At 42.9% G+C, this 27,303-nt stretch overlaps 1 protein-coding gene across 1 annotated transcript in view; it reads left to right on the top strand.

Moving 5' to 3' along the window:
* Positions 1–18,754, top strand: part of USF3 (upstream transcription factor family member 3) — a 46,395-nt gene extending 27,641 nt beyond the window's left edge. Inside the window, exons 6-7 of the mRNA XM_087818168.1 lie at positions 3,516–3,612; positions 6,412–18,754. Of these exons, the coding sequence (XP_087674294.1) occupies positions 3,516–3,612; positions 6,412–12,857 (6,543 nt within the window). The 3' untranslated portion in view covers positions 12,858–18,754. The remainder of the gene's footprint in view (positions 1–3,515; positions 3,613–6,411) is intronic.
* Positions 18,755–27,303: the final 8,549 nt, after the last annotated feature.

Here is a 27,303-nt window from a genome sequence, read left to right as displayed (position 1 = left end):
TTCTGGAACCCTCTCCCCTTCCTTTTCAATTTCAATTGGTGGTCTCCTCCAACTTTTCTGTTTTTAATTTCAGCTCTCATATTTTTAATTTCCAACAGTCTTTTTTCTTACTCTCTTTGCTTCTTTTCATGCCACATGTTTCATGGAGGCAATTTCATCTGATCTCTGAGAATGTTACAGGATTTTTTTAAAAAGTTTTCTTCTGTGTTCTGTGTTGATTTTTTCTTCTGATCTGCACCCCCCCCCCCCCGCCCCTTTGTCTTGATGTTTTGTCTTTTTGGAGACTTTCCTGAAATGTTTAGTAATCCTTAGTTGTTTTTCATATTTGAGAATGAGACATTAAAAAGCTGATCTACTAGGCTTGTCTGTTGGTGGCCCTGATTGTTGAGTGATTAGTTGGTGAACTAGTGTTGTTGTGAAACTCAAAAATATCAGTATTTGTAGCTTTTTTTTGTTTTGGGGGTAGCTATTAATTTTTTCATTTCCCAGAGCAGAATCCTTTAGCCCTATACCTAGATGTGGGAAGAGTATGAGGCTAGTTGCCATTGTTCTGGAAGCTGGGTCAGGGAAGTGAACCATCGAGGGTCCATGCTTTAGGAGGCAGAGTTTTACTTTACCCCCATTTTCACTCAGGAGCCTCATCGTGTTCACTTCCGTGCCAAGTATCCCTGTGGCTGAAATTCTCTGGTTACATATCACAGAAAACAAACTTGTCTCCTGTGGTTGAGGCAGAAAGAGAAGTCATCCAGCTGCATAGAATGCATGGGGGTTGGTTCTTTCTGCTGCATAAGAAGAATCTTCCCACCAGTCCCCTCATTTTTAACCTCATACCTCTCACCCCACCTCCTGTGGCAGCTGAAGAGCTTCCCAGTCCTGAACCTTCCGAGGCTTTCGGAGGCAGGGCCAGATCAACTTGCTCGCTTCTCAACACTGCCTCCCTTGGGAAGTCTTACACTTCAGTTTCTTTTCATTCTCCCCTACAACGTGGTACTTAGTCTTGCATAAATGTTTTTTAGACTTTTTAAAAGAGTACATTCTGTTTCTTTAACACAATAGCAAGCTTAAGGGCAGATACTATGTCCTCTGACTGTTTTCTTCCTCCGTATCTTAATGTACAGTAGCTGCTCAGTAAATATTTGTGTTTGCCTAGTAAAATCTTATTTTCCTGCTCTTGGCTTTCATTCCTATGAGTATCTCTGAAAGGAAACCATAATCCTTTTGCTTCCTTGGTGTCTTAGAATGTGCAATGGAAGTCAGTATTTGACTCCCAGAAGCTGAATAGATTAAGATTTTCTTTACTATTGCTACACATCCCCACCCGCATCTGTAGTAGAGAGGCAGTAAGTGGGCACAGTCAAGTTCTGCCTTTGTCTCGACTCTTGAGTTAAGAAAGGACAATATCAGTTTTCTCTCTCTAAAGTGTTTACTAGGTTACTTTGGGTCTTTTTTGCGACTCAGTCTAAGGAACCCAGAATTGTAACTTGGTGAACCAAAGCCCTAAGTCACTGGTTCCTGCGTGAAAATAATTTATGGCCTGGCCAGGTGTGGTTCAGTGGTTGAGCATCGATCTAGGATCCAGGAGATCGAGGTTCGATTCCCAGTCAGGGCACATGCCTGGGTTGTGGACTTGATCCCCAGTAGGGAGCATGCAGGAGGCAGCCAATCAATGACTCTCTCATCATTGATGCTTCTCTGTCTCTCCTTCCCTTTCCCTTTCTCTCTCTGAAATCAATAAAGACATATTTTTAAAAATATATAATTTATGTTTTTCAATTGCAGTTGGCACTGCAACATTTAGAAAAAAATTTTTTTTTAAATATATCTTGATTGATTTCAGAGAGAGGAAAGGAGAGGGAGAGAGAGATAGAAACATCAATGATGAGAGAGTCATTGATCGAGCCTGCAACCCAAGCATGTGCCCTGACCGGGAATCGAACCCCGATTGCCTGGATCCCAGGTTGACTCTAAACCACTGAGCCACGCCCAGCTGGGCAAGCAGTGCAACATTTTTAATAGCCGAAGAATAAAAAACCAAAATGCCTCTTATACAGCTTAAATGTTTATCAGTAATAGGTAAATAAAATAAATACAGCCTTTAGAAGATATGACATAGATAAAGATATCTAAACGCTGTATAGAAGTATCTCCAAGATATATTTTTTTAAAAACAGTAACTTACTTTTTATAGTATCCTATCTGGATTTAAAAGATACACACATTGGCATAGAATATTCTGGAAGGGCACACAGGTAACTTTACATTGGTTGCCTCTGGAAAGGGGTCTGGAAGGTTAAAGCCCAAAGGAATATTAGTTTTCATTATATATCCCTTCAGATTATTTATTCTTTTGCCATATGCATATATTATGTTTTCAATTTTTAAAATTATTAATTAAGAATAAAGAATAAAACAACACTTTGACATAAAATACAATCTTTTTGAAAAGCCTAGGAATGACATATACTGGGAGCATGACATGTTTTCTCAACCAATTCTTTGGAATAATTTGTAGTTTGGTTGACAGAGTAAAGAATAATACTAAAATCTAAAATCTTTAAATGGTCTTGAAGACCCTCACTGTGCCTCTTCTTTTACCTCTTCTCTTATATAATTTAGTCAGCTCACCCCCTTACTTTCCTCCAACAAGCCAAACAGGGCCCTGCCTGAGGGCCTTTACTCTTGCTGATTCTGCTACCTGAACCTTCTTCCTCCAGGTGGATACCTCCAAGGCATATACACTTCTTTGTAACTCCTTCAGGGTTGTGCATAAATGTTGCCTTACAGAGAGGCCTTCCTCAGTATCCCTAAACAAAATAGATTATAACAGAGTGTCTTAGAAATTTTGGGCTGCTATAAGACAAATAGCATAGACTGGGTGGTTTAAACAACCAAAGTTTATTTCTCACAGTTCTGGAGGCTGGGAAGTCCAAGGTCAAGGTGCTAGCCAGTTCATTTCCTGGTGTGGCCTCTCTTCCTGGTTATGTCCTCACATAACAGCGAGAGAGAGCAGTCACCTCTCTCATGTCTTTTCTTCTAAGGGCAACTCAGTTATGAGGGATCTACCCTCATGACCTAAGTATCTCCCAAAATCCCAACCTCCAGATACTATCATAGCAGGGATTAGAGTTTCAACATGAATTGTAGGGGGATACAAACATTCAGTCTATACACAAAGTAACTTCTGCCATCTCTCTGGCCCCTCCTTACTCTTCTTTATTTTTCTTCACAGTACTTACCACTTGCTTATTTACATATATATATAAAATTCCTCAAGGTCAGGAACTTTTCCTGTTTTATTATATCCCTAGTGCCTAGGACAGAGCCTGACACATAGTAGATGCTCAGTAAATACTCAGCAAATGAAAGATGAACAGTAGAAGCATTTGAATATGGTGCATTTAAAAATATTTTAAAGATACGTATCACATATGTATGATAAAACCAACACTTTAAGTTTCTTCTGACAGGTTCTTACCTTTTAGCGAAACTTTTAAATGGTTAATTTTCTTTGGCAGAGCAAGAATATGATCCTGGACCAAGCCTTTAAATATATAACAGAATTAAAAAGGCAAAACGATGAACTCCTGCTTAATGGAGGAAACAATGAACAAGGTAAATACTTTATCTTACTTTTTTTTATTTGTTGTTTTTCCCCCCCCAATGTTCAGGCCTTTGTGTCACAATGCAACTGACATTAAGATACAGAAGGCTTTTTTTCCTCCAAACATTAAGGCCATGTATTCTGTGGGTCCGGGAGAATAGTGCTGCAGATAAATTAATCTTAGTTTACCTCTTTCCCCCTTCTGTGAGCAATTCTAATCTTGCAGGCATGCATAACTTTGACTTTGGACTTTTGTGTTTTTCATGTTTGCCTAACTCATGATATAAATAATGCTGGGTCTCCTTTATTCTACATGAGGGGGGGGGATTCTGCTTAGTGTAACCTAAAAACAAGATAAAGATATGCCTTTGCCAAGACTTAACTGTGAATTTACTCAAAGGCCAAACACTCAGTTCATGAGTGTTTATATTACATGTAATATGTGCATCGGACTGCCTGATCATTTAATGATATTTGATCTTTAGATAGAGGTGAGTCTTTTTATGTTATCAAATGAGTTCCCTTTTTCCATTTGCACTGGACAATGGGTTTCCTTATAACAGCTGAAAAGAAAAATATCACAGGCAAGTATAAAGCTCAGAGTGGTAGGCCAGTGTGAATTGTCCTTTACTTGTGGCTCTGACAAGAGCAGAGAGAGAAGTTCCTGTGACAACTCAGAAGGTCACACTGCCTGGAGAGAAACAAAGGCAGAATTTGTGGAGGTGGAAACAATGCTGGGCTGTGCTTATAAGAAGCGGGAAGGATATTGGGAAGCATATCGGAAGGTCAGCCTTCAGAATTTCAGTTAGATAACAACTTATCCCCTCACCTAGGTCAGTTGTCTTTTATGGTCCAGGCCCTGTTTATGATGCTGTCAGGTAGTTAGATACGTAATGCATGTTTGGTAACCATTTTGAGGCACCCCATAAAAGGGATTCTAAGACTAGAATGATGTGTAGATTCTTCTAGTGGGAGCTTCTTTGGTTTCACAGCCAAGAGGCTGAGGCAGTCAAGTTACCTTAGGGAAAAGGGACAATATTGAAAAAAATACAAGTTGCATGGGGCTCAGGAAAAGCCGAACAACCAGGCCAGGGGTCGGAGCAGCAAAGGAGGCAGCTTCAGTGTGACTACGTGGTCATCTCTGTCAACATCCTTTCTTTGGTTCTTTTTTGTGCATTTGCTCTCTTCATTTCCCAAAAGTTTCCTCCGCATACTCACCTTCCATGTGATGGTCTAGAACAGTGGTCAGAGCAATGGCCTTGGGAGTTTGTGTCTTGGCTTCATTTATCACTCAGTACCTCTTGCCAGTTACTTCATCTCTCCAAGTCTCAGTTTCCTTGTCTTTAAGTGAGGATAATCACAGCATCTATCTGGTTGACTTTAGACAAATTATATAACTACTTTGAGCCTGTTTCTCACATCTGAAAATGGCAATGACAATAGGTAGTTCCCATCTCATGGTTGTTATGAAGATTAAAAGAGAGAACTCTGGTAAAGCACTTAAAGTCTTGGACATAGTAAATGTTTGGTAAATGTCTGTTATGATTATTGTTATTATTAAATGAGATAATGAATAAAAAGTTCCAGGCATATAGTAAGTGTACAATAAGCGAGAACAACCATTATTATTTGGTCCATAATTATTTTTAAATTTCTGATGTCCATGGCACGTTGGCATCTTTTTTCTGTGTCTCTTAGTTTAAATATCTGAGGAAGATAATCTGCAAGTCTCAGTTCATCCTTGTCAGAACAGAACTTTTCGTTTCAGGCTACCTCTTAGGGCACTGCCTTGAGGATTGACTATCTTTGGCAGAGGAAGTAGGGAGAGCACCTACCCCTATGGCAAGGCAGGTAGGGATGTATGGGGTCTCAGAGCATAAACAGCAGTAGCCCAGACTGCCCCATTAGTAGGATCCATGGGTGAGGCTGTCTCCCTTAGAAAGGAATAGAGGTGTGACAGATGTCTTCATTACTCAGTAGCATGCATACATTGGCCCTGCCAAAGAAAATGCAAGTTCCCTTGTTGATGCTTTCCTCCCTCCTCTACCACTTAACATGCTTTACTTGGTCTCTGTAGTTTCAAAGGGTAAATTAGAAACTAGGTTAAGGCCATTTATGAAAGAGACTGTCTATTACCACCATAAGTAATGTTAGCTGTTGTAGCATTTAAGTTCTGTTATATTGATAGTCAATGTTATTTTCCTAGCATGTTACCATGATATCAGTATGTCTCCCCTTGCTTTACCTTTGTAGCCACCCTATTGGGAGATTTGGAATTGGGGATATTAAGGTTTCCACATGATGAGTAATTTTTGATCTTTGAATTGTTGTTGACCTTTAAAGGTATATAGTTTTAAAATATGGGATAGAGGTTTGAGACATCATTCTAAAAAGAAGAACTTGTATTAGGAAATAGCTGAAGATTCTCAATTGAGGTATTTAGAATGCTAGAATTAGCATTTCAATAGTTTATTTATTTATTTATTTATTTATTTATTTATTTATTTTTAAAATATATCTTTATTGATTTCAGAAAGGGGAAGGGAGAGGGAGAGATAGAAACATTAGTGATGAGACAGCCATTGATAGGTTGCCTCATGCATGCCCCCCGCTGGGGGTCGAGCGCGCAACAGAGGCATGTGCCCTGACCAGGAATCAAACATCTCCTGGATCATAGGTCAATGCTCAACCACTGAGCCACACTGGCTGGGCTAGATTTTCAGTAGATTTAGTAGTTTAGTTCTTTCTTAAGTCATTGTAAATACTGATGTTTATAGGTAACTTTTTCATTTTTATTTTTAATATTTTAGCTGAAGAAATTAAGAAGCTACGTAAACAACTGGAAGAAATTCAAAAAGAAAATGGCCGATATATTGAATTACTGAAAGCGAACGACATATGCTTATATGATGATCCCACAATCCACTGGAAAGGAAATCTTAAAAACTCAAAGGTCTCTGTGGTTATTCCCAGTGACCAGGTTCAAAAAAATATTATTGTTTATTCCAATGGGAGTCAGACTGGTGGCAACAGCCAGGGAACAGCTGTTCAGGGGATAACCTTTAACGTTGGCCATAATTTACAAAAGCAAACGGCCAATGTGGTGCCAGTCCAGAGGACTTGCAATCTTGTGACTCCTGTGTCTATTTCTGGAGTTTACCCTTCTGAAAACAAGCCATGGCATCAGACCACAGTCTCGGCTCTGGCTGCCAACCAGCCTGTTCCTCTTTGTCTTCCCGCTACCATTCCTGCTCAAAATATTCTCGAGCTTGCCACCTCCGAAAGCGAACCAAGTGTTCTTGGTGCCACTAGTGGCTCCCTGGTTGCTGTTCCCATTGGGCCTGAGCCTCACCAACATCGTCCCTTGCACACAAGCCTAAATGATCCAAATTCTTCTGAAAATAAGAATGGGCAAGAGAACCCCAAATTATTGAAGAAAACGGTCCCTTGTGCCACAAGCGTGCCCTCCAGCTCTTCAGCAACTGCCACTAAAGTGAACCATGGAGGCAAGTCCTGCCCGAGCACACAGGATTTCAGAAGTGATTTTCAAACCACCTTTGTTGTTTCAGTTACCACCGCGGTCTGCTCCCAGCCTCCCAGATCTGCAGGTGATTCTTGTCCAGTGAGCATTAGCAAGGGTGCAGACTCAACAAGTGCGACTGCAGTGGTGGCCCCACCTGCCCCCGGAGGAGGGAAGACCACCACTCCTGTAAGCAGTCTTTCTGCAAACCCTGTGGATAATGGTTGGACTCTTTCTTGTTCTTTGCCTTCTTCAGCTGTTAGTGCTTCAGATTTGAAAAACATTAATAGCCTTACCCGAATTTCTGCAGCTGGAAACACGCAGACAACATGGACTACTTTGCAACTGGCAGGGAACACTATCCAGCCCTTAAGCCAGACACCATCTTCTGCTGCGACTCCAGTGTTAAGTGAGTCTGGTACCGGTCCCAGCACAACCAAGCACAGTAGACACGTGGCTACAGGCATCAACTTGAATAGTTCCTTTCCAGCAGATGGGCAGCCAGTTGAGCAAGTAGTTGTAACCTTGCCTTCTTGTCCATCATTACCTATGCAGCCACTAATTGCCCAGCCACAAGTTAAATCTCAGCCCCCCCAAAATATCCTTCCATTGAATTCAGCAATGCAAGTGATTCAGATGGCTCAGCCAGTTGGGACAGCTGTTAATGCAGCTCCAGCTAATCAAAATGTTATCATTCTTCAGCCACCCAGCACCACTCCATGCCCAACAGTGGTGAGGGCAGAGGTTCCCAACCAAACTGTAGGTCAACAGATAGTAATCATACAGGCAGCTAATCAGAATCCTTTGCCACTCCTCTCGGCTCCACCTCCTGGTTCTGTTCGACTCCCTGTCAATGGCGCTAGTGCTATAATAGGGTCTAATTCAGTGCAAAATGTTTCCACCCCACAAACTTTTGGTGGAAAGCATCTTGTCCACATATTACCAAGACCTTCGTCTTTATCAACATCTAATTCGACACAGACTTTTTCTGTTACCATGTCGAACCAACAACAGCCTCAAACCATTTCTTTAAATGGACAGCTCTTTGCTTTGCAGCCTGTGATGTCTTCATCAGGAACTACAAACCAAAACCCTATGCAAATTATTCAACCCACCACCAGCGAAGATCCAAATACCAATGTTGCCCTGAATACATTTGGCGCTTTGGCCAGCCTCAATCAAAGCATATCACAGATGGCTGGGCAAAGCTGTGTACAATTGTCTATTAGCCAGCCTGCCAATCCTCAAACTGCTGCAAATAGTCAAACCACCCCAGCTAACTGTGTTTCATTAACAGCAACTGTAGCATCTCCCATGACAACAGATAATTCAGCCACACTACCCAGTATTTATAATCTAGTGACTACGCCTTCAGTGAACACTGTAGCTTGTTTGCCTAACGTGAAGTCAAAAAGGTTGAGTAAGAAGCCAAGTGTCAAAAAACACGTAGCAGCTAACAAGTCAGCATGCCCCCTGAATCCAGTCAGGGAGGTGAATAAGGTGAACTGCCCCAGCACCGAAGGTGTAGCAGAGCCACTGTGTAATGATGGACTGCTGGAAAGCCCCCCTCTTGTGTTGCCATCTGTCGCTACTTCCCAGGCAAACAGTACTGTGAGTTTTTCTGGTTCACATTCTTTGGATGTTCTGAATTCAGAATCAGTGATACCTGAGACGGTACCCAAATCTAAGTCAGCAGAAGAGTCTAACTCACCCTCGCAGGAATCTGTAACAAGTGAACATTTTGCAATGGCCCCAGCAAAATCCAAAGATTCTGCCCCCGTGGTGCAACGAGAGACATCTCAGGATAAGCCACCAACTGTTTTGGCATTGTCAGATGCTGCCAAGTCCTGTACTTCAGCCAACGTGTTGATTCCATCTCCAAATGATCCCCACATCTTGGTTTCTCAGGTTTCTGGTTTGTCATCTACTGCGAGCACTACAAGTACTGACTGTGTTTCCGAGGTAGAAATCATTGCTGATCCTTGCAGAGTTGAGCAAGATTCATCAGATAGAATGCAAACCACAGGTCTCTTAAAGGAGCAAGGTTTAACTGCATTGCTGTCTGGGCTTGCTAAAGAAAAAGACCCCCAGAAATCATCTCTTTCAGTCCAGGTGGACCATCCTGACTTTCCTTCAGAAAATTCTAAAGTAGTTGATTCAAGTGTAGATTTACATCCCAAACAAGAGCTGTTACTGATGAACAGTGATGATAGAGATTCAGGACAGCATCATTCCTGCATCCCTGACCAGGAGGTTATTCATGGTTCTCTGCTCACCAGTAGGCAGGCTGACTCTCCCATGTCAACCAGCTCTGGCAGTAGTCGTAGTTTCTCAGTTGCATCCATGCTTCCTGAAACAACTAGAGAGGATGTCACCAGCAATGTAACAGCTAATACGTGTGACAGCTGTACCTTTGTAGAGCAAACTGATATAGTTGCTCTTGCAGCAAGAGCTATTTTTGACCAGGAGAACCTTGAGAAGGCAAGAGCTGGCACCCAGGGTGATATAAGGGAAGTCACTTCAAAGCCTTCCGAAGCATCGTCTCTAGAGGGAGACCAACCTTTCAAAACACAGATCTCTAAAGAGAATGGCCCAGGTCAGGCAGAAGCAACACCAAATGAATTTCATTCTCAGGATTCGGTCGAAACAACTGTGGATAGGCCGCTTGAAAAACCAAGTTGTTCTGTAGGAATTAAAACATCAACTGCCTCTTTGCAGGTTTCGACTTCTCAGCCACCAAGCATTACCAGTTTAAGTGTGAATAATCTTATCCATCAGAGCAGCATCAGCCATCCTCTTGTCAGCTGTGCTGGATTATCCCAAACTTCAGAGACAACAACTGTTTCTGCTACAGTTAATCTGACTGTTTCATCTAGTTCCTATGGCAGTCAGCCTCCTGGACCATCTCTGATGACTGAATATTCCCAAGAACAACTGAACACTATGACTGGTACTATACCAACTCCACAGATTCAAGAGCCACTCTTAAAGCCAAGTCACGAAAGCCGTAAAGACTCTGCTAAGCGTGCTGTCCAAGACGACCTTCTGCTGTCTTCAGCTAAACGTCAAAAGCATTGTCAGCCAGCCCCTGTCAGGCTCGATGGTATGTCCCTGATGAGCCAAACTCCAGACAGCATTTCTGATCAAACTCAAATGATGGTTAGTCAGATCCCTCCCAACTCTTCAAACTCAGTTGTGCCTATTAGCAACCCAGTACATGGAGATGGCCTTACGCGATTATTTCCACCTAGTAACAACTTTGTGGCCCCAACATTGAGGCAAACTGAAGTTCAGTGTAGTTCTCAGCCTTCAGTTGCTGAGCAGCAGCAAACCCAGGCCAGTCAACATCTGCAGGCCCTGCAACAGCATGTTCCAGCTCAAGGGGTATCTCACCTGCATAGTAACCATCTCTACTTAAAGCAGCAGCAGCAGCAAGCAGGACAGTTAAGAGAGAGACATCACTTATATCAACTGCAGCATCACATACCTCATGCAGAGAGCTCGGTCCACCCTCAGCCCCATAATGTCCATCAACAGAGAACTCTGCAACAGGAAGTTCAGATGCAGAAAAAGAGGAATCTTGTTCAGGGCACTCAGGCCTCTCAGCTTTCCTTACAACCGAAGCACCATGGGACTGACCAATCCCGACCCAAAAGTGGTCAGCCGCATCCCCACCATCAGCAGATACAGCAACAGATGCAGCAACACTTTGGAAGCTCCCAGTCAGAGAAGAGTTGTGAAAACCCTTCTACCAGCCGGAACCACCATAACCATCCCCAGAACCATCTCAATCAAGATATCATGCACCAGCAGCAGGAGGTTGGAAGCAGGCAGCAAGGCTCAGGGGTATCTTCTGAACATGTGTCTGGGCATAACCCAATGCAGAGGCTCTTGACATCAAGAGGCATAGAGCAACAGATGGTATCCCAACCAAGTATTGTGACTAGACCTTCAGACATGACCTGTACTCCTCACAGACCAGAGAGAAATAGAGTTTCAAGTTATTCTGCCGAGGCACTCATTGGAAAGACATCCTCTAACTCAGAGCAGAGAATGGGTATATCAATTCAGGGTTCTAGAGTCTCAGATCAGCTTGAAATGAGAAGTTATCTCGATGTGCCCAGAAATAAGATTTTGGCCATTCATAATATGCAGGGTCGCGTGGACCATACTGTTGCCTCAGATATCCGCCTTTCTGATTGTCAGACATTTAAACCAACTGGAACTATTCAACAGCCTCAGAGTAATTTTGAAGTACAGTCTTCAAGAAATAATGAAATAGGTAACTCTGTATCATCATTAAGGAGTATGCAGTCTCAGGCTTTTCGAATTAGTCAAAACCCTGGTCCACCACCAATTGACCGCCAAAAGAGATTACCTTATCCACCAGTTCAGAGCATCCCAACAGGAAATGCTATCCCACCAAGGGACAGTGAAAATACATGTCATCAGAGTTTCATGCAGAGTTTGCTTGCCCCTCACCTTAGTGATCAGGTCATTGGGAGCCAGAGATCACTCTCAGAACATCAGAGGAATACACAGTGTGGTCCATCCCCTGCAATTGAATACAATTGTCCCCCAACTCATGAAAGTGTCCATATTAGAAGAGAGAATGAAAATCAGAATAGGGAAAGTTGTGACATGTCCCTAGGTGCAATTAACTCCAGGAACAGCACCTTGAATATTCCTTTTTCGAGTTCTTCTTCCTCAGGAGATATTCAAGGTCGAAACACAAGTCCCAATGTTTCTGTACAGAAGTCCAACCCTATGAGGATTACTGATAGTCATGGGACCAAGGGCCACATGAACCCTCCGGTCACAACCAATATGCACGGGGTTGCAAGGCCAGCTTTGCCACATCCACCTGTGTCTCACGGAAATGCTGATCCAGGGCCTCCTGTACGTCAAACTAATTCTTCAGTTCCCCAGCGATCAAGGCACCCCTTGCAAGATGGCAGTTCCAAAATTCGTCAGCCCGAACGGAATCGTTCTGGAAACCAAAGGCATAGTAATGTCTTTGATCCAAGTCTTCCCCATCTTCCTCTGTCTGCTAGTGGCAGTATGATTCTTGGACGCCAACAACCTGCTACAGAGAAGAGAGGAAGTATTGTTCGTTTCATGCCTGATAGCCCGCAAGTACCTAATGATAATTCAGCACCTGACCAGCATACACTATCACAAAATTTTGGGTTTCCCTTTATTCCTGAGGGTGGCATGAACCCACCAATAAATGCTAATACTTCTTTCATTCCACAGGTTACTCAGCCTAGTGCCACTCGAACTCCAGCTCTCATCCCTGTAGATCCCCAAAATACTCTACCTTCCTTCTATCCCCCGTACTCTCCTGCTCACCCTACACTGTCCAATGATATCTCAATCCCCTATTTTTCAAATCAAATGTTCTCAAATCCTAGCACAGAGAAGGTAAATAGTGGAAGTTTAAATAACCGGTTTGGATCAATTTTATCTCCTCCAAGACCTGTTGGTTTTGCTCAACCAAGTTTTCCTCTTCTCCCTGATATGCCACCAATGCACATGACCAACTCGCACTTATCCAATTTTAATATGACATCTTTGTTTCCAGAAATAGCTACAGCCCTTCCTGATGGCTCAGCAATGTCACCTTTACTTACAATTGCAAACTCCGCTGCCTCTGACTCTTCCAAGCAGCCCTCAAACCGACCTGCCCACAACATAAGCCATATTTTAGGTCATGACTGCAGTTCAGCTGTTTAAATGCTGGTAGACTAAACGTAAATGTAACAGGTGAGATTACAAGTGTTTTTGTGTGTGCATGCACACATACTTGCACACGAAGAGAGAGTTTGCGCGTGTGTGTGTCTGTATAATCAACCTTCAGTTTTCTTCTGAAGATAGGGAAGCTGTGTCAGAGATGATGCAGATACCAGGTTGTCAAAAAACAAATTACTTTTCATTTTTAATTGCATGATGTGCTTTTTAAATTTTCCCAGCAGATTTGCATTTTCAAGTTTGATTTGTAATATTAATCAGCTGGAAGTTGGGGAAGATCATCTTGGCATGTGTTGGGTAGTAGGAAAGAATCTAGATTTTGAACTTGATTGTTGGAAATTCATAAATTAGTTGAAATAGTTGAGTTCTCCAAAAGTACAGACAGTTGACTATGACACAATGGCTCATAACCAAATGCTGGTTGACGTCAGCATCTAGAACAGTTTCTTACCCATGGCAGGTGTTGAATTAATATAGAATGAATGTCCACGGTTGAAGTCAAGCAGTTAGCAAACAAATGAGTTGTGGATCAGCCTTTATTCCCAAGATTTGGTTTAGGTAGAGGCTTCTTTCTTAATTATAACAATTAATAAATTATCTGAATTTCCTGTTCTTCAAATTGGGGAGCCATGTTACCCTTTAACATGCCACAATCCTTTAAAGCAAAGGTCTTCCTTAAACAGTGAGCCTTAAAATGGAAAGCTACAAAGAAAAGTACAGAGATAGTCTCCACTCTGTACTTGCATTTTTCGTCAGACCCTAAGGATAAGAGCAGCTGTATTGTGGAGTTTTGCATGTGTTCGGTTAAAGAGCGTTGTTCCATCGGTTGAGTTTTGCTTTCATGTTCTCTCTCCAATTTATTTATTGACCTTGAAATAAATTCTTTTACATTTGTTTACTCAGTAGGGACTGATCAGTAAATGGTCCATTTGGAATCTACACAATTATTTGAGCCTTACTTTTTAAATACTTCTTTGCAAAGTCTTAAGCTCTGTCCTTTTTTTCACTGACTGACATTTATATTTAAAATATAACATTGTATATTGCATTATTACCCTTCATAGTAGAATTATAAGAAGATGATGAATTTGTTTGTTATTTTTCCCAATGGTCGCTGTGAAATGGTGCTTCAAAAATTGTCTTTATATATGTCCATGTGTATGTGTGAGTATGTGTGTACACATAGATTTAAAAATATTAATTGGTCATTTAAAAATAGGACTGCCATCTGAAAATGGGAAATTGAGACCCAAGACCTGCTGAAGTATAGAAAAACTTGATGTAGGGGTTTGAAAAAGCCCCACTGAAGTGAGTAATAAATCAAAAAAATATATATGTATATACTCGTATATTGAATTTGAAACTCAAGCTAAGTCAACAACAATATATGCTCATATTCTCAAACTCACTACTTTCTCTTGTTATATTCTGCCAAAAATGGGATGGAGTGGGAGAGATGCATATAAGTTCTGTCTGCTCTGTTAACAAAGTGAACCCGAGGACCAGCATTCTTTTTTTCCTCCTTAAAAAAGCCTTCCAGGGCTTGGTTAGAGCAGTGAACTCCAGTGAATACCTCTTCTAAAGACTCAGCAAAAGGGTCAGCTGTGCCTCTTCAACTTTCTTACCAAACTTTCCCGTCCACTCCTGCTGCCAACTGAAGCAGCCTCCTGGGGGCAAGGAATATTGTAAAGGAGAAAAGCTTTTGTATTTTCTCTCTTCAAGATTGTCTGGGAGGAATAAGAGAGCTTCATGAATAAGTTATTCAACAATTCCACATATAAACTTAGTAGTTAAAACTGTTCATTGAGAAAAAATGTGAGATCTATGACTTTTTTTTTATCTTAACTGAGTTTTAAGCTTTAACATTCAAGTCTTTCTTTGTACTTGAAAGGCCCAATCTGCCAGTTTCAAGGAGGACAGTTTTCACTGTTTGTCTATTTATTCTCTGTCTCTGTCTCTCTGTCTCACACACACACACACACACACACACACACACTGGCTAGTGAGTTCTGAAGAACTGGGGACTCTGAGATATAATTGGAACTAAGGTAACAAGCTAAGGAGAAACTCAGTTTGAACGTTGCAATGGAGAGGCCTCAAAGCCAGGAACTTTCAGATACTTCTCAGTTGCATTGATTGTATTTTCCTGCTCAGCTCTGTTCAGAGGTAGCATTTACATTTCTCAGCTTTCATTCCAGGCATGTATCACTTTGATCCCGAATGAGTCTTTACCCCTAAGTGAGGCTTAATTGACAACCTGAAGAAGGATGTGGCCATCTGCAAGTAATCTGGGTCTTGCTTACATGTAGCTCTAATTATCTTACAGAAATGTGCATATGTATGTAAGAGGTCATTTTACATATAAACTCAGTTCTGAAAGTGTTCAGAGCATAGTAATCTTACTTGATCTAAAAGCACAAGTGTATGTGATTTACCAGCAGTATTAAGTATTTGATAATTAGAGCTACATGATTTTGGGGTGGAATTTATTTTAATATCTAGTGATCTCTGGATGTAATTTTTGCCAAAGGATTGGCAGGGAACAGTCAATTTTGGTTATTGTAAATTTAATGTTATTCTTGGCTTGCTTAATATATGACTATAGAATATAAAACCATTTCCACAAACAAATTTTTAAAAATATATATCTTTGTTGATTTTGGAGAGAGGAAGGGAGAGGGAGAGAGAGAGATAGAAACATCAATGATACGAGAGTTGTCATTGATCGGCTGCCTCCTGCACACCCCCCTGACGGGATCGAGCCCGCAACCCGGGCATGTGCCCTGACTGGGAATCGAACCACGATCTCTTGGATCCTAGATCAATGCTCAACCTGAGCCATGCCTGGCTGGGTACAAACAATTTTTTTAAAATGTTTTTATTGATTTCAGAAGAGAGGACGGAGAGGAAGAGAGGGATAGAAACATCAATCATGAGAAAGAATCGTCAGTCGGCTGCATCCTGCACGCCCTCTACTGGAGATCGAGCCCATAACCCAGGCATGTGGGGATCGAACCGTGACCTCCTGGTTCATGGGTTGACACTCAACCACTGAGCCATACTGGCCAGGCCAATTTTTTAATTTCTGGAAATATACAAACTTAATGTATGAGTTGTGATTGAGTCATTGATTAAATCATTTTTTTTCTTTTAGTGTTACTAATCACATGGAATTGGTTACAGAAAGTGGTTGATTCCTCTAAACATTTAACACAGTAATTTCTAATGAGGTGAAAAATTTTAGATTTCTAATCTTGTATAAACTTTTAATGTGTCAATCGTGGATAAAACAAATCAAGTTTGATGTAACTTTTTTTTCTCTTTTAGTACGAACAGGTTGTTTTGAGATGTTTTATACCTCTTCAGGAAATTTTTGTTTTTATTGTAAGACCCTTTGTGGGTACCGGAGATGGCCTCCCTTTTTCTAAGTAAGGACTGAGAATTCCAGAGTGATCATGCTGTATAAAATTCTACATATCAGAACTGTGGCGAGAGAAAAATGAGGGAATGTTCTTTTGCAGCAGTTTCAGTCAAGTGTTGGCGAACTTCAGTGAGGGTCAACTTTTAAAATCAGCCTTTTAAAATACAAAATTATTTAAAATTATTTTAAAGATAATTAATTTGCCTTGCTCTTTCCTTCCAACATTAGCCATTTCCTGGAGAGGCTGAAAGTTATACTCCAAAAAAATGCAGGAAGACATTTTAACGAGAATAAAGTTTTAAAAATTTGAGAAAGGGTCAAGCCTTACAGATATGCATCTTCTTAGCTGTATCCTTCCTTTGAGACATAGGCATTTAGGCTCTTATTTTCTTCCATCTGCTCCATGTCAGACCGGTGGCAGGGAATCTGGTCATTTTCCTTAGCACAATGATTACTCCTTTGCCTTGAAACATTTATTGGCACACCATCTATTGGGTAGTGCATGTGACAGGAGGTCACACTCCCAAATCAGTGATTCCCAGTTCCTGGTTTGGGAACCAGTGTCTCCCACTGTATTAAGTGACAATAAGAATTTCTTGAAACGAAAGTAAATCAGATTTGATGTAAAATATTTAATGTGCCATATAGCTCTGTTCCTTGTTTTAATGAGCTTCCCCTCCTCACCCCCTAGCCCAACCCCCCGCAATGAGGAGTGAAGAAAGGGCAGAGTTCCCAAAAGACAGCTTTGGGCTCCTGTCCTTAGGAGCCGGGAAGTCACTGTAATTCTGTTGTCTGTGTGAGCCCTGCCCTTGCCTGGAGATAATGGCCTTGCCTGTACACCCAGAGGGCAGTAGGAATAGCCAGGGAAACTAGTGTGATGTTCATCTGTCAGTGATGATTTTATGATACCTATGTGCACATTAAAGGCCAGAAAATAGTTTTTTGAGATACTTTTTGGGCTACCGCTTCTCCTTCAACAGAGTTCAACAGAAAAAGGTCCTTTTTTGGACTTAACCATATTTTCCCCTGCATTCTAGGCTTCCTGTGTGAGCCTGAGAGCGTTTCTGTAGAGCCTGGGGGGCATCAGGTGTAGAGTGAGGCAGCCCAGATGTGCCCGTGAGAAGTGTTGAGGACCCTCTTGGACACAGTTGATTTCTAGTTCCGCTCACATGCCTCTTCCCTGGCACTGCACTTTACCTGAAACTGTGCCTCTGGTCCCAGGACCAGCCATTGGAACATGTTACTCACCCGCTGCTCTGTTACAGCAAAGGACCAGCCAGGTTGGCACATGTCAACTAATCAGACGCCTGGAAGACAAGTACAGCTGATGTTTCTCACTGTTGCCTTATCATTCTCTGAGCCATCTTTGATTCCAATCTTGTAAAAACCTTACTAGGTAGAAGCAAAACTCCTTTTAAACTCAGAGCTTGTATGTGATGGTCATCCAACATCCTTATTTCTAGATTTGTGCTAACCCTATCAACCGTAATCTTTTTTTGTCTCATGTGTGTATTCAGATGCTACATAAACCTGAGCCACTTGCATTGAAAATATTGGGCATAATATCCAAATTGGTATTATTTTGGATGACTGCATAATATTCATTAGAGATTTCATGAGAAATAGAGATAACTCTTTGTTTGCAAATAAACCTTTAAAAATATTTTGGGGGGCTCAGTTGTGTGTTCGGTTATACGTCACACTGTGTCATAGGAACTTAATGTTTACTCCATCTAGACCCCCCTCTTCACTTTTCTGGATCTCTGTTCCCCATCCCCTAAGTCTTAAATCCATTTTTCACCTGTGAGGTCATTGAGGCACTGGACTTGACTATATTGGTAACCTTTAAGGGGAGTCGAACTGTTGATCTTCCAAGGAGAAAGGGACCAGACAGTGTTGCTTAAAATGCTGCAGTTGTGTTACTGTGAAGAAAAGATTTGCTTCCACTTTTAGCAGGCCATATATATATTCATTTTGGTAAAAGTAGGTGGAAAAATCTGAGAACACAATTACCTTCACAAATTATTTATAGATACACTGGCGAGAAGCTTACTGTAGGGCAGTCACCAGAAAAAAACCTAACTAGTGCTTTCAATAGTGTAATATTTGTATCTATTTCCATGCCAGCAACGTCCGCTGTGCACTGTGTCCTATTACTGTAAATCACCTGGTTTATAATTCTAATGGGAGCTAACTTGTTTTGTAATGGAATCCAGAGCAGATATGTATAATATAATCAGGATTGTCCTACAGTTGTAAATAAGAATAGGTCCTGTTTATTTTGACATCTTTTTACAAATGCATTGTATTAGGGTGTGAATATTCTGAACCATGCTCTTGTTTAAAGTTTTGAAATTTTTATTGGTAAATGTAACATTTTAATGGTTGTAATAATTATTTGTATAGATATGAATATAGTATTTTATTTAAGAAAATAAACTTTGCATTTTTGCATTGTGAATTCTTTCTTTTCTGATCATTCCATGTGCCTCTTCAAGCCTGGTGTCAAAATGCCTTCTCTTGCAAACTAAAGTCTTATATTCAAGTAATCTTTAAATTTTGCCCAAGTGTCTGAAAATGTGACACATTTCCCCTGGGGAGTATGTTCCTAATCAAAGAGTCAACTTCAGATAAATCATAATTATGATCAGCACTACATCCTTAGAGCAAACTGTACACCTCTGTGCTTATTGTACAATGTAAAATTAGAATTTCAGATCTGGAAGAATATTGAGAGATGACTCAGTTTACATTCTCCTCCTTGCCTGTAGTGGAGGGAACTGAAGCCCAGCACTTTGGGATAAGAGTTGGGTCTTCATTACAGCCGCACCTGCTTGGTCCCATCTCACCAGCATCAAGTTTGAGGGGAAAACATGCTGCAGAGGAACTTGTACAGGATAAAGCTATATAAAGCTGAAATGCCTGTAAATCAAACTATTGTTTTCAGGGATAGCCTACAGATGTGGTAAAAAATTATAACTTAAGGAAATGATAAAGTTCAGGAGGACAGATACTTCTTAGGAGGGGGGGAGATAGTATCAAGGAGGGTACTTCAAGAATGTTGGTAAGTTCTATTCAGTTGGATAGCAGATACTTGGGTGTTCATTTCATTTACACCTGAAGTTTTTGTCTTATGAATGTATAAAATATATCCCAAAATTAAAACAGGTAAAACAAGGACCTTAGGGATCATTTATTCTCACATGTGCTACAGGAAATTAATACAGTATTTTCCTTTTCCCAGCTTCTTGGGACATTAAAACTAGGTATTCTGACTATCAAGTATTTAGCGTTTTTTCTATTGCACACTGCCTCTCATACAGAGGTCGTGGATGTATTATATATTTTGATGACATGGGGAACCCTAATGTGCCCTTAAAGGGTATACAACCCATAAAAATGCAACCACTATGCATATATTCAACCTCCCTAAGATGAATGTGCAAGTTACAACAGCTACATAAAGTTTTGTTGGCTTCCAGTTTAGTTAAATGTTTGAGGGAAAATGATTTTAGTTACATATCTCTTTAAAAAGCCATGTAGGGGATTTTCACTGTTAGGCAGGATGTAGGAGGAGCTAGTGGCAGATCATCAGTCCCACTGCAACAACTAGAACAAAAAGGTAAGTTAGAATAATCATATTTTAGGAGATACTAAAACCCATCAACTATAGGCTAGACCAATGGATTTTAACATGACGAAACATGAAAAGTTCACTGATGTATCAAATTCCACATTGCAGCCTCGGAAACTGTCACTTGTTGAGTTCTGATATAGTATCAAGCAAGAATAGCTACTATTATCTGGAAAGTCTACTCCCTTTTCCAACTACATATCTCTATAAGGCTAGATTTTCTTCATATACTTCAAGCAAAATGCATACTGCAGCAGAGTGAAGGCAGAAACTGATCTGAAAATCCAGCTGTCTTCTATTAAGCCAGATGTTAAATAGATTTACAAAAATGTAAAACACTGCCACTGTTCTCACAATTATTTTGTTTGGAGAGATACAATTTACATAAAAAAAATCTTTGAGGTTCTCAGTAATATTTAGGAGTATAAGTGGATCCTGAGATCAAACAATTTGAGAACTAGTGTTCTAGAAAATACTACCTTAGCATAACCATAAAAGAAGAAATTGTTATATTAGACTTCATTAAAATTAAGAATCTCTTTTCAAGTCACAGACTGGCAAAGATTAAATATATCAAACAGAAAAAGACTCATAAGCTGATTTTTTAAAAACAGGCAAAGAACTTGAAAAAAATTCTTTATATAAATGGCCAAGAAGTCTATGAAAAGGTGCTCAACATCAGTAGTTGTCAGAGGAAGGCAAAATAAAATGAAATAAGATACTGTTACACTCTCACCCAGAAAGGCTAAAATGGGAACTGACAGGTGCCAAGTGTTGTCAAAGATGTGGAATGACTAGAACTCTCCTCGGTGATTGTGGAAACTTTGGAAACTTGTTGGCAGTTTCTTTAAAAAAGACTTGCACCCGGCCAGGCCTGGCTCAGCGCTTGAGCATCGACCTAAGAGCCAGGGGATCGAGGTTCGATCCTGGGTCCGGGCACATGCCCGGGTTGCGGGCTTGGTCCCCGGCGGGGGCGTGCAGGAGGCGGCCGGTGGATGACGATTCTCTCATCACTGATGTTTCTCTCTCTCCCTCTCCCTTCCGCTCTCTGAAATCAAGAAAAAGATATATTTAAAAAACAATAAAACAACAACAAAACCCCTAAAGACTTGCCCTGGCTGGCTTGGCTCAGTGGTTAGAGCATTGGCCCATGGACGTCCGGGTCCCGGGTTCGATTCTGGCCAAGGGCACATATCTGCGTGGCAGGCTCAGTCCCGGGGCCGGGTGTGTGCTCGAGCGGGAGGCAGCCGATCGACGTGTCTCACATGGATGTTCCTATCTCTCCCTCTCCCTCTTCCCCTCCCGCTCTCTCTGAAAAGCTATGGAAAAAGTATCCTCCGGTGAGAATTCAAAAAGGAAACAATTTTAAAACCGAAGACTTACCTACCCTGTAACTGAGCAATTCCTTAGGGCACCGTGTTTTACCCAGGAAAGGATGTTTGTATAAGTTCACTGAAAGATATGTGTCAGAATGTTCCTAGGAGCTTTCCTTACAGTAGCCCCGCACTGGGGCCACCCAAACATCAGCAGGAGAGTAAAGGAAAGGCCACACTCGCAAGACGAGGCTGCTGACGCGCACACAGGTGACTCTCGCAGACACCTCCCCAGTGAAAGGTGCCAGACAAGGAGTGCACCCTGTGAGTCCATGTGTGTGAAGGTCAAGAGCAGGCCAAGTTCATCGGAGGAGAAAAGTCGGAATAGTGGTGACCGTGGGCCAGGGGTTACCGTGGAACCGACACCAGGATGCTAGACATGTTTGTCTCTTAACGCGCGAGGGGGTTAAATTCACCAATCTATATAAACTGAAGTTAGTGCACATGCTGTACATTACTGAGTATATTTTATACTTAAGTAAAAAGGTTAAGAAAAACTATCTATGGAAGCCTGAACTGATGTTGGCTTTCTCTTGATACTTTATTTATTTTTAAATATATCTTTATTGATTTCAGAGAGAGGAAGGGAAAAGCAGAGAGAGATATAGAAACATCAATGATGAGAGAGTCTTTGATCGGCTGCAGCCCGCAACCCAGGCATGTGCCCTGACCGGGAATCGAACCCCGATCGCCTGGTTCCTAGGTCGATGCTCAACCGCTGAGCCATGCCCGGCCGGGCGATACTTTTTTTGTTGTTTAATCTCACCCAAGGATATTTTTTCCATTGATTTTTAGAGAGAGTGGAGGGAAAGGAGAGAGAGAGAGAGAGAAACATCGATGTGAGAGGGGCACATGGACTGGTTGCCTCCTGAATGCACCCTGACCGGGACTGGGGATTGAACCTGCAACCCAGGTACGTGCCCTTGACCAGGAATCGAACCCGAGACCCTTCAGTGCAAGGGGTGACGCTCTAATCACTGAGCCACAGTGGCCAGGGCGATCCATTCCTGAGGCAGCCAGATCTCAAAGTTATTTTGCCGTCACTCTGAGAAGAAGAAAGAGCCCGGCATCCTCTGTGCCAGGCTGCGTGGCTTGGCTGCGAGCGCGCAGGCCGCGTAACTTCTTTGCATCTCAGTCTCTCGGTTGGTACATTCTCTGTCCTTGCTCCCTTACAGGGTCGTTATGAAGGACAAAGAGGTTTTACATCGGAAGTGTTTTCACACAGCTGCAAGGGAATATTGAAATGTCAGGCGGCAATTCTTTCCCACCGCCCCACGTGAGGCTGAAAGGCAGGGCTCCGCTGGGACACCGTCTGTTGGTCGGCGTCAGCAGCTCCTCTGACCCACTTTTCTTCCTGTGAGAAACTAAGGGGATAACTGTTAATTCGCTGCCTACGTAAGTTCAGAAGTGGGGAGGTTGGTTACTGGTATTGACGTGCCGCCTGATTTTTCACAGGGGCAAGTAAGCTACGGAGCTTGGGGGCGATATGAACCCCGGCTCTTGGCTACGCCTGTGCGGCGCCCTTCTCGCTTGGTGGGGTTTTCTTACGAGGTTTAATCACATTCAGAGCTGTGGTTTGGAAAGAGGCTGGAGCCAAATTGTAGCGGCGGAGGACTGACCGCCTCAGGGAAGTTTTCTGGGAATTCACGATCCAATTAGGTTAAATCCCATTTTTTAAAATGTTGCTGAGTGGTGAACTGGCAAATTCACGTTAAATATTTTTTAAAAAGCATTAGAGACAGCTAAGGAGAAGAAAACTGGTTAGTACGTTACTGTTTCAAGCCAAGTCACATTGATTTTTTGTGTTACCTCTGGACAAATTTAGACACACTTATCACCATTATTATTGTGCCCAAATGAAGAATGATGACCTCCCAGTTCAGCGCAGGCCAGTTTCTCTGCCTCAGTTTGGCGGATGAAGCCACTCCTTCATCGGAGGGGAGGCCTGGGCCCAGCCCCATGAACAGAAGTGGGTCAGCCACCAATTGGAGGCGCAGATTCTGCCTGATCCATGGGGTCAGCGTGAATTAGTTTGGAGGCAGCTTTGGAGGACTTTTTAATCCTTGACAGTTTTTTGGTTTTTTTTTGGGTTTTTTTGGTCTCTGAATGTTTTGTAGGAAGAAAATACCCCTGCATTCCTGTGCTTTCGCTCCATTGTTAATTTTCTTTCGGAACCAACGGGTTCTCAGTGGAAACCTGACACCTTATGCAACATGTATTTTAATTTAAAATGAATCTTTGGATCTACAGCCCTTTGCCAAGTGCAATCATTGAATTTATATAAAGGACTTTGGTCTTAGCTTTACAAGCCTAGAAATTGAAGCAGCAGTCCTCATATGCATCCAGCTGTTCCAGTTTGGAGAGCCGAAATGATCCAAAGCCGTAGTTTCATCGGTTGGCTCTCCTAAAAGAGCAGTAGGTTTCCCTGTTACTCAGGTTTATATAACAGACACATATCTTCTGAATTTTGGAGAAACCTTCTCTTTTTGTTAATATGTTCAATAGTTATGTAATTTTAGGCTGTGTGTTTTACATATATAGATACATGCACAGATAGAAGTTGAATCATCACTGGACCACAATCTGTCTTTCTTTTCTCTGGTCTCGATACTTAAGCTACTAATTTTGGACTGCTAACTAGTCCAGGTTTCTGCACTATTTGCTTCATCTAGGGAACAGTGACTTTCTCTAAGTTTCAGTTTCTCCACCTGGGAAATGGGGATACTAGTAATAATACCGACTTCATGGGGGAGGTGTTTCAGGATTACACGTGGTAATGTATGTAAAACCCTTGGCAGCAGGCCTGGTGACAGGTATTGACTGTTTTAGTGATCAGTTCTGCCAACTTGAATCTTCTAGGGGTTGGAGACAGGAACTGAGGGCAACAATTTTCTACAGTAAGATTCCACTAAAAGGGCAGACCCAGCGCCTCGGTGCCACGCGTGCCCTCCAGCAGTGAGTGTGTGGGGGGGGAAGGGGAGGTTTGCAATTCCTCAGAATTAGGGAGATGGAGCCATTCTCTTCTTGCAGCTCTTTGCCCATTTGTAATGAACAAATTATAATGATTTGTTTCATGTACATCTTTCTTTTGGCCAGTAGACCCCATGATGGAAGAAACTGTGTTTTTCCCATTGCTGTGTCCAGCTCCTTACAGGGCCTGCCCAAATATTTCTTGATTGACAATTGACCGAAGCAGTATTTCTGATTCCATGTAAGTGAACATAGAAGGAGCAAGGAAGGACAGAGGGAACACAGACTCCCTAAAGAGCAGGTTACCTTACACAGTTTCCATGTTAAAAGAGCAGCCAGTGGACCCCAAGCCTGGATTTGTCCTGTTACCTGAAGGGGCCTAACCTAGAACCAGGTAGTGAGCCTTGTGAAGGCTCAGATAAGCAACGTAATAAAAATCATAAAAAGCAAATCAACTGTTTTCTCTGATGGCAATGTTATAGCACCCTAAAATATAAAGCTTTTGAATTATTTTGGATAATCTCCCATTTAAAGGACGTAAGAGTCCTTAAAAAATGCCAAGAGTTAGAGGAAATTAGGGGCCCAGGAGCTAGGCATCATGGGATTGTATGTCAGATTTCTCCCGTCCTCAGGGAGAAATCTTTCAGTGTTTAAGCCTCTTGTTTTCTAAATCATAACTACAGCGCAAGGATAAGAGATGGGACACCCAGACTTTATTTAGCACTTACTGAAATGTGATAGGACTTAAAGGCCATTCTGTGTTAAAATACGGTGATCAGCTATTCTTGATCTCCAGTGACAGGGAATTTGAGGCAATAACAAAGCAAAACAAAACAAAAAAATGTAGACTAGAGCCAAGGAATTTTTAAAAATTTAGTTTGGGGATAATTATGAAATCTAACCTAGAGATAGGTAGGAAGAGGGCAGAGCTCCATTTCCCTAGGATTTGGGGGAGTAAAGGATAATTCTATTCTGTGTGAATGATGGGAACCACGTAGTCTTCTTTGTATTTCCGTAAGAATAGAAAACCATACGAGGAGTTCCAGCCCCTTCTTGGAGCTCAGAGTAGAGGCCCCTTTGCAGGGGAGCCCTGTCCAAGTGAAAACTCTATCCCTATGGCCCTTTAGACACTCGGTGGTGAAGGCTGACCCGTGACTCCTGCCAAGCTTATTAGAATTCATTTGTGTTAAGACCTAAGGTTTAGCAGGTGTTTAACGTTGCTGACAGGGGTGCCTTAATATAGGGGAGATACTAAAACTGAGCCACACTGGTATATCTTCTCCAAACCGCATTAAAAACAAACAAAACACACACCCTACTTTTAACCGGGCAGAATTGTGGTAAGCAAGGGTTTATATCGGTCCAGGCAGGGGCAAACGGTATCTCACTTATGCTTTTCCTAATTTTCACCAGGGGACGCCAGAGTCATTTCAGAACACGAGTGACCTCCCCATGCTTCCTCTTTCTGGGACCTGTTGCCCGCAGGCTGGAGCCCTCCTTCACACAGCTGGGCACCCCGGCTTCCCCTACAGGGCGGGAAGGGCGGGGGACGTGCCCAGGCCACTCCCTGAACCTCAGCGGCAGAGAGGGTCTCTCCTCCTAGCTACCGGAGAGAGATCCAGGGAGAGGAGGCCGCGGTGAAGTGAGACGTCACGCCCAGCCCGACCTCCTACTTTTCACTTGAGTTGGAATAAGAACACTGAGGGCCAGAGGCAGTAAAATGCAGCGATCAGGGGCAAGGAGGGGGCCGGGGCTGGGAGGGTGGGGAGCTCTGGGCAGGATCTCTGAAGGTGAGGCGGCCTCGCACCCACTGCGGGCCTCCTGGAACTGAGGCCCGGGAGCAGAACAGCTGGCTGGGTGGAGGCCCCTGCAGGAGGGATCCGCTCTGGCCCTGCCTCCCGGCGCTTTGGAGCGAGGTGGTTCTGTGTCCACACTGCTCCCGTGCTCTGCCCACCTCCACCTTCGTCACCCACAGGTGGTGCCACGCAGATGGGGAAGGTGAGAGTCAGAGAGTTCCAGCAACTCGCCAAAGGTCACAGGGCGAACATATCTGGACTAAAGTCCGACTCAAGAATCCTGCCCCGACTCCTGCTCATTTATTTTTGTTTCTCCCTTTCCCCCAAGTTTTACAGGGAGACAGCTCCCAGAATGAGAAACATTTGGGCATTGTCGGATTCACTGACACATGCATTTTGCGGCCCCACGTAACATCCTGGGGGCCGCGTGGAGCTCCCGAAGCAGCAGCTGCCACTTGCTCTGCCCCAGGAGGCGGCTCGGTGACGCTCGGGCACGGAAATCCCTCAGGTAGCCTCCGCTTTCCCACCGGCGCCCGCTGCGGCGAAAGTAACCCGGCCTGAGCCCGCAACCATCCTGCACCAGCAGGCGGGGTGGCCTCGGCGGCCGTGGGAGGCGTGACGAGCTGCTTTTTCATGTGCAGTTTTGCCCCCGGCCGCCCCATCGCAGTCCTGCCCCAGCGGGGCCCTCCGCCAAGGGCCTCCTCGCAGTGGCTGTTTTTCTCCAGTTACCCTGCTGAACGCGGCCCTCCCTTCCCTTTGTAAGAGCGGAGTCGGGGAGCACAGACATCGACACGTACATGGCCCAGGGCCTCGGCGCGGAAAGGCTCCGGCGGCCCCTCGCCCGCCCGCCCGAGCACCAAGGGCCCTGAGAACAAACTGATGGAGCGGCGGCTGGGAGTTTAATCCTGCTGAGGGCAACTGCCCTCAGCACGTGAGTTTATCCACGAGGCAGGCATCAGAACACGGTCAGAAACACAGCAGCACAATGCATCCGTTTCCACAGGGCCCTCCCCGTGGCCATGGACATGCTTCCTGAGCAGCTACTGCACAGGTCACAGGTCTTACAGCTTATTCACCGCAGGCACAGGGCTGCCTGAATAGGCTTTGTTCACATTTTCCTAGTGGATCTTTTTTTGGATTTCAAACCATTAGTGCCTTAACAGAATTAGTTTGAATCAGCCATCCGATTTGATGTTAGACTAACACAACCATTTAATAGGTGGCCTTCACGTGGCCT

The sequence above is a fragment of the Miniopterus natalensis genome, chromosome 6 (assembly GCF_054644295.1).
Source record: "Miniopterus natalensis isolate mMinNat1 chromosome 6, mMinNat1.hap1, whole genome shotgun sequence".
NCBI lineage: Eukaryota > Metazoa > Chordata > Mammalia > Chiroptera > Miniopteridae > Miniopterus > Miniopterus natalensis.
This window is presented reverse-complemented; position numbering and strand designations above follow the sequence as displayed.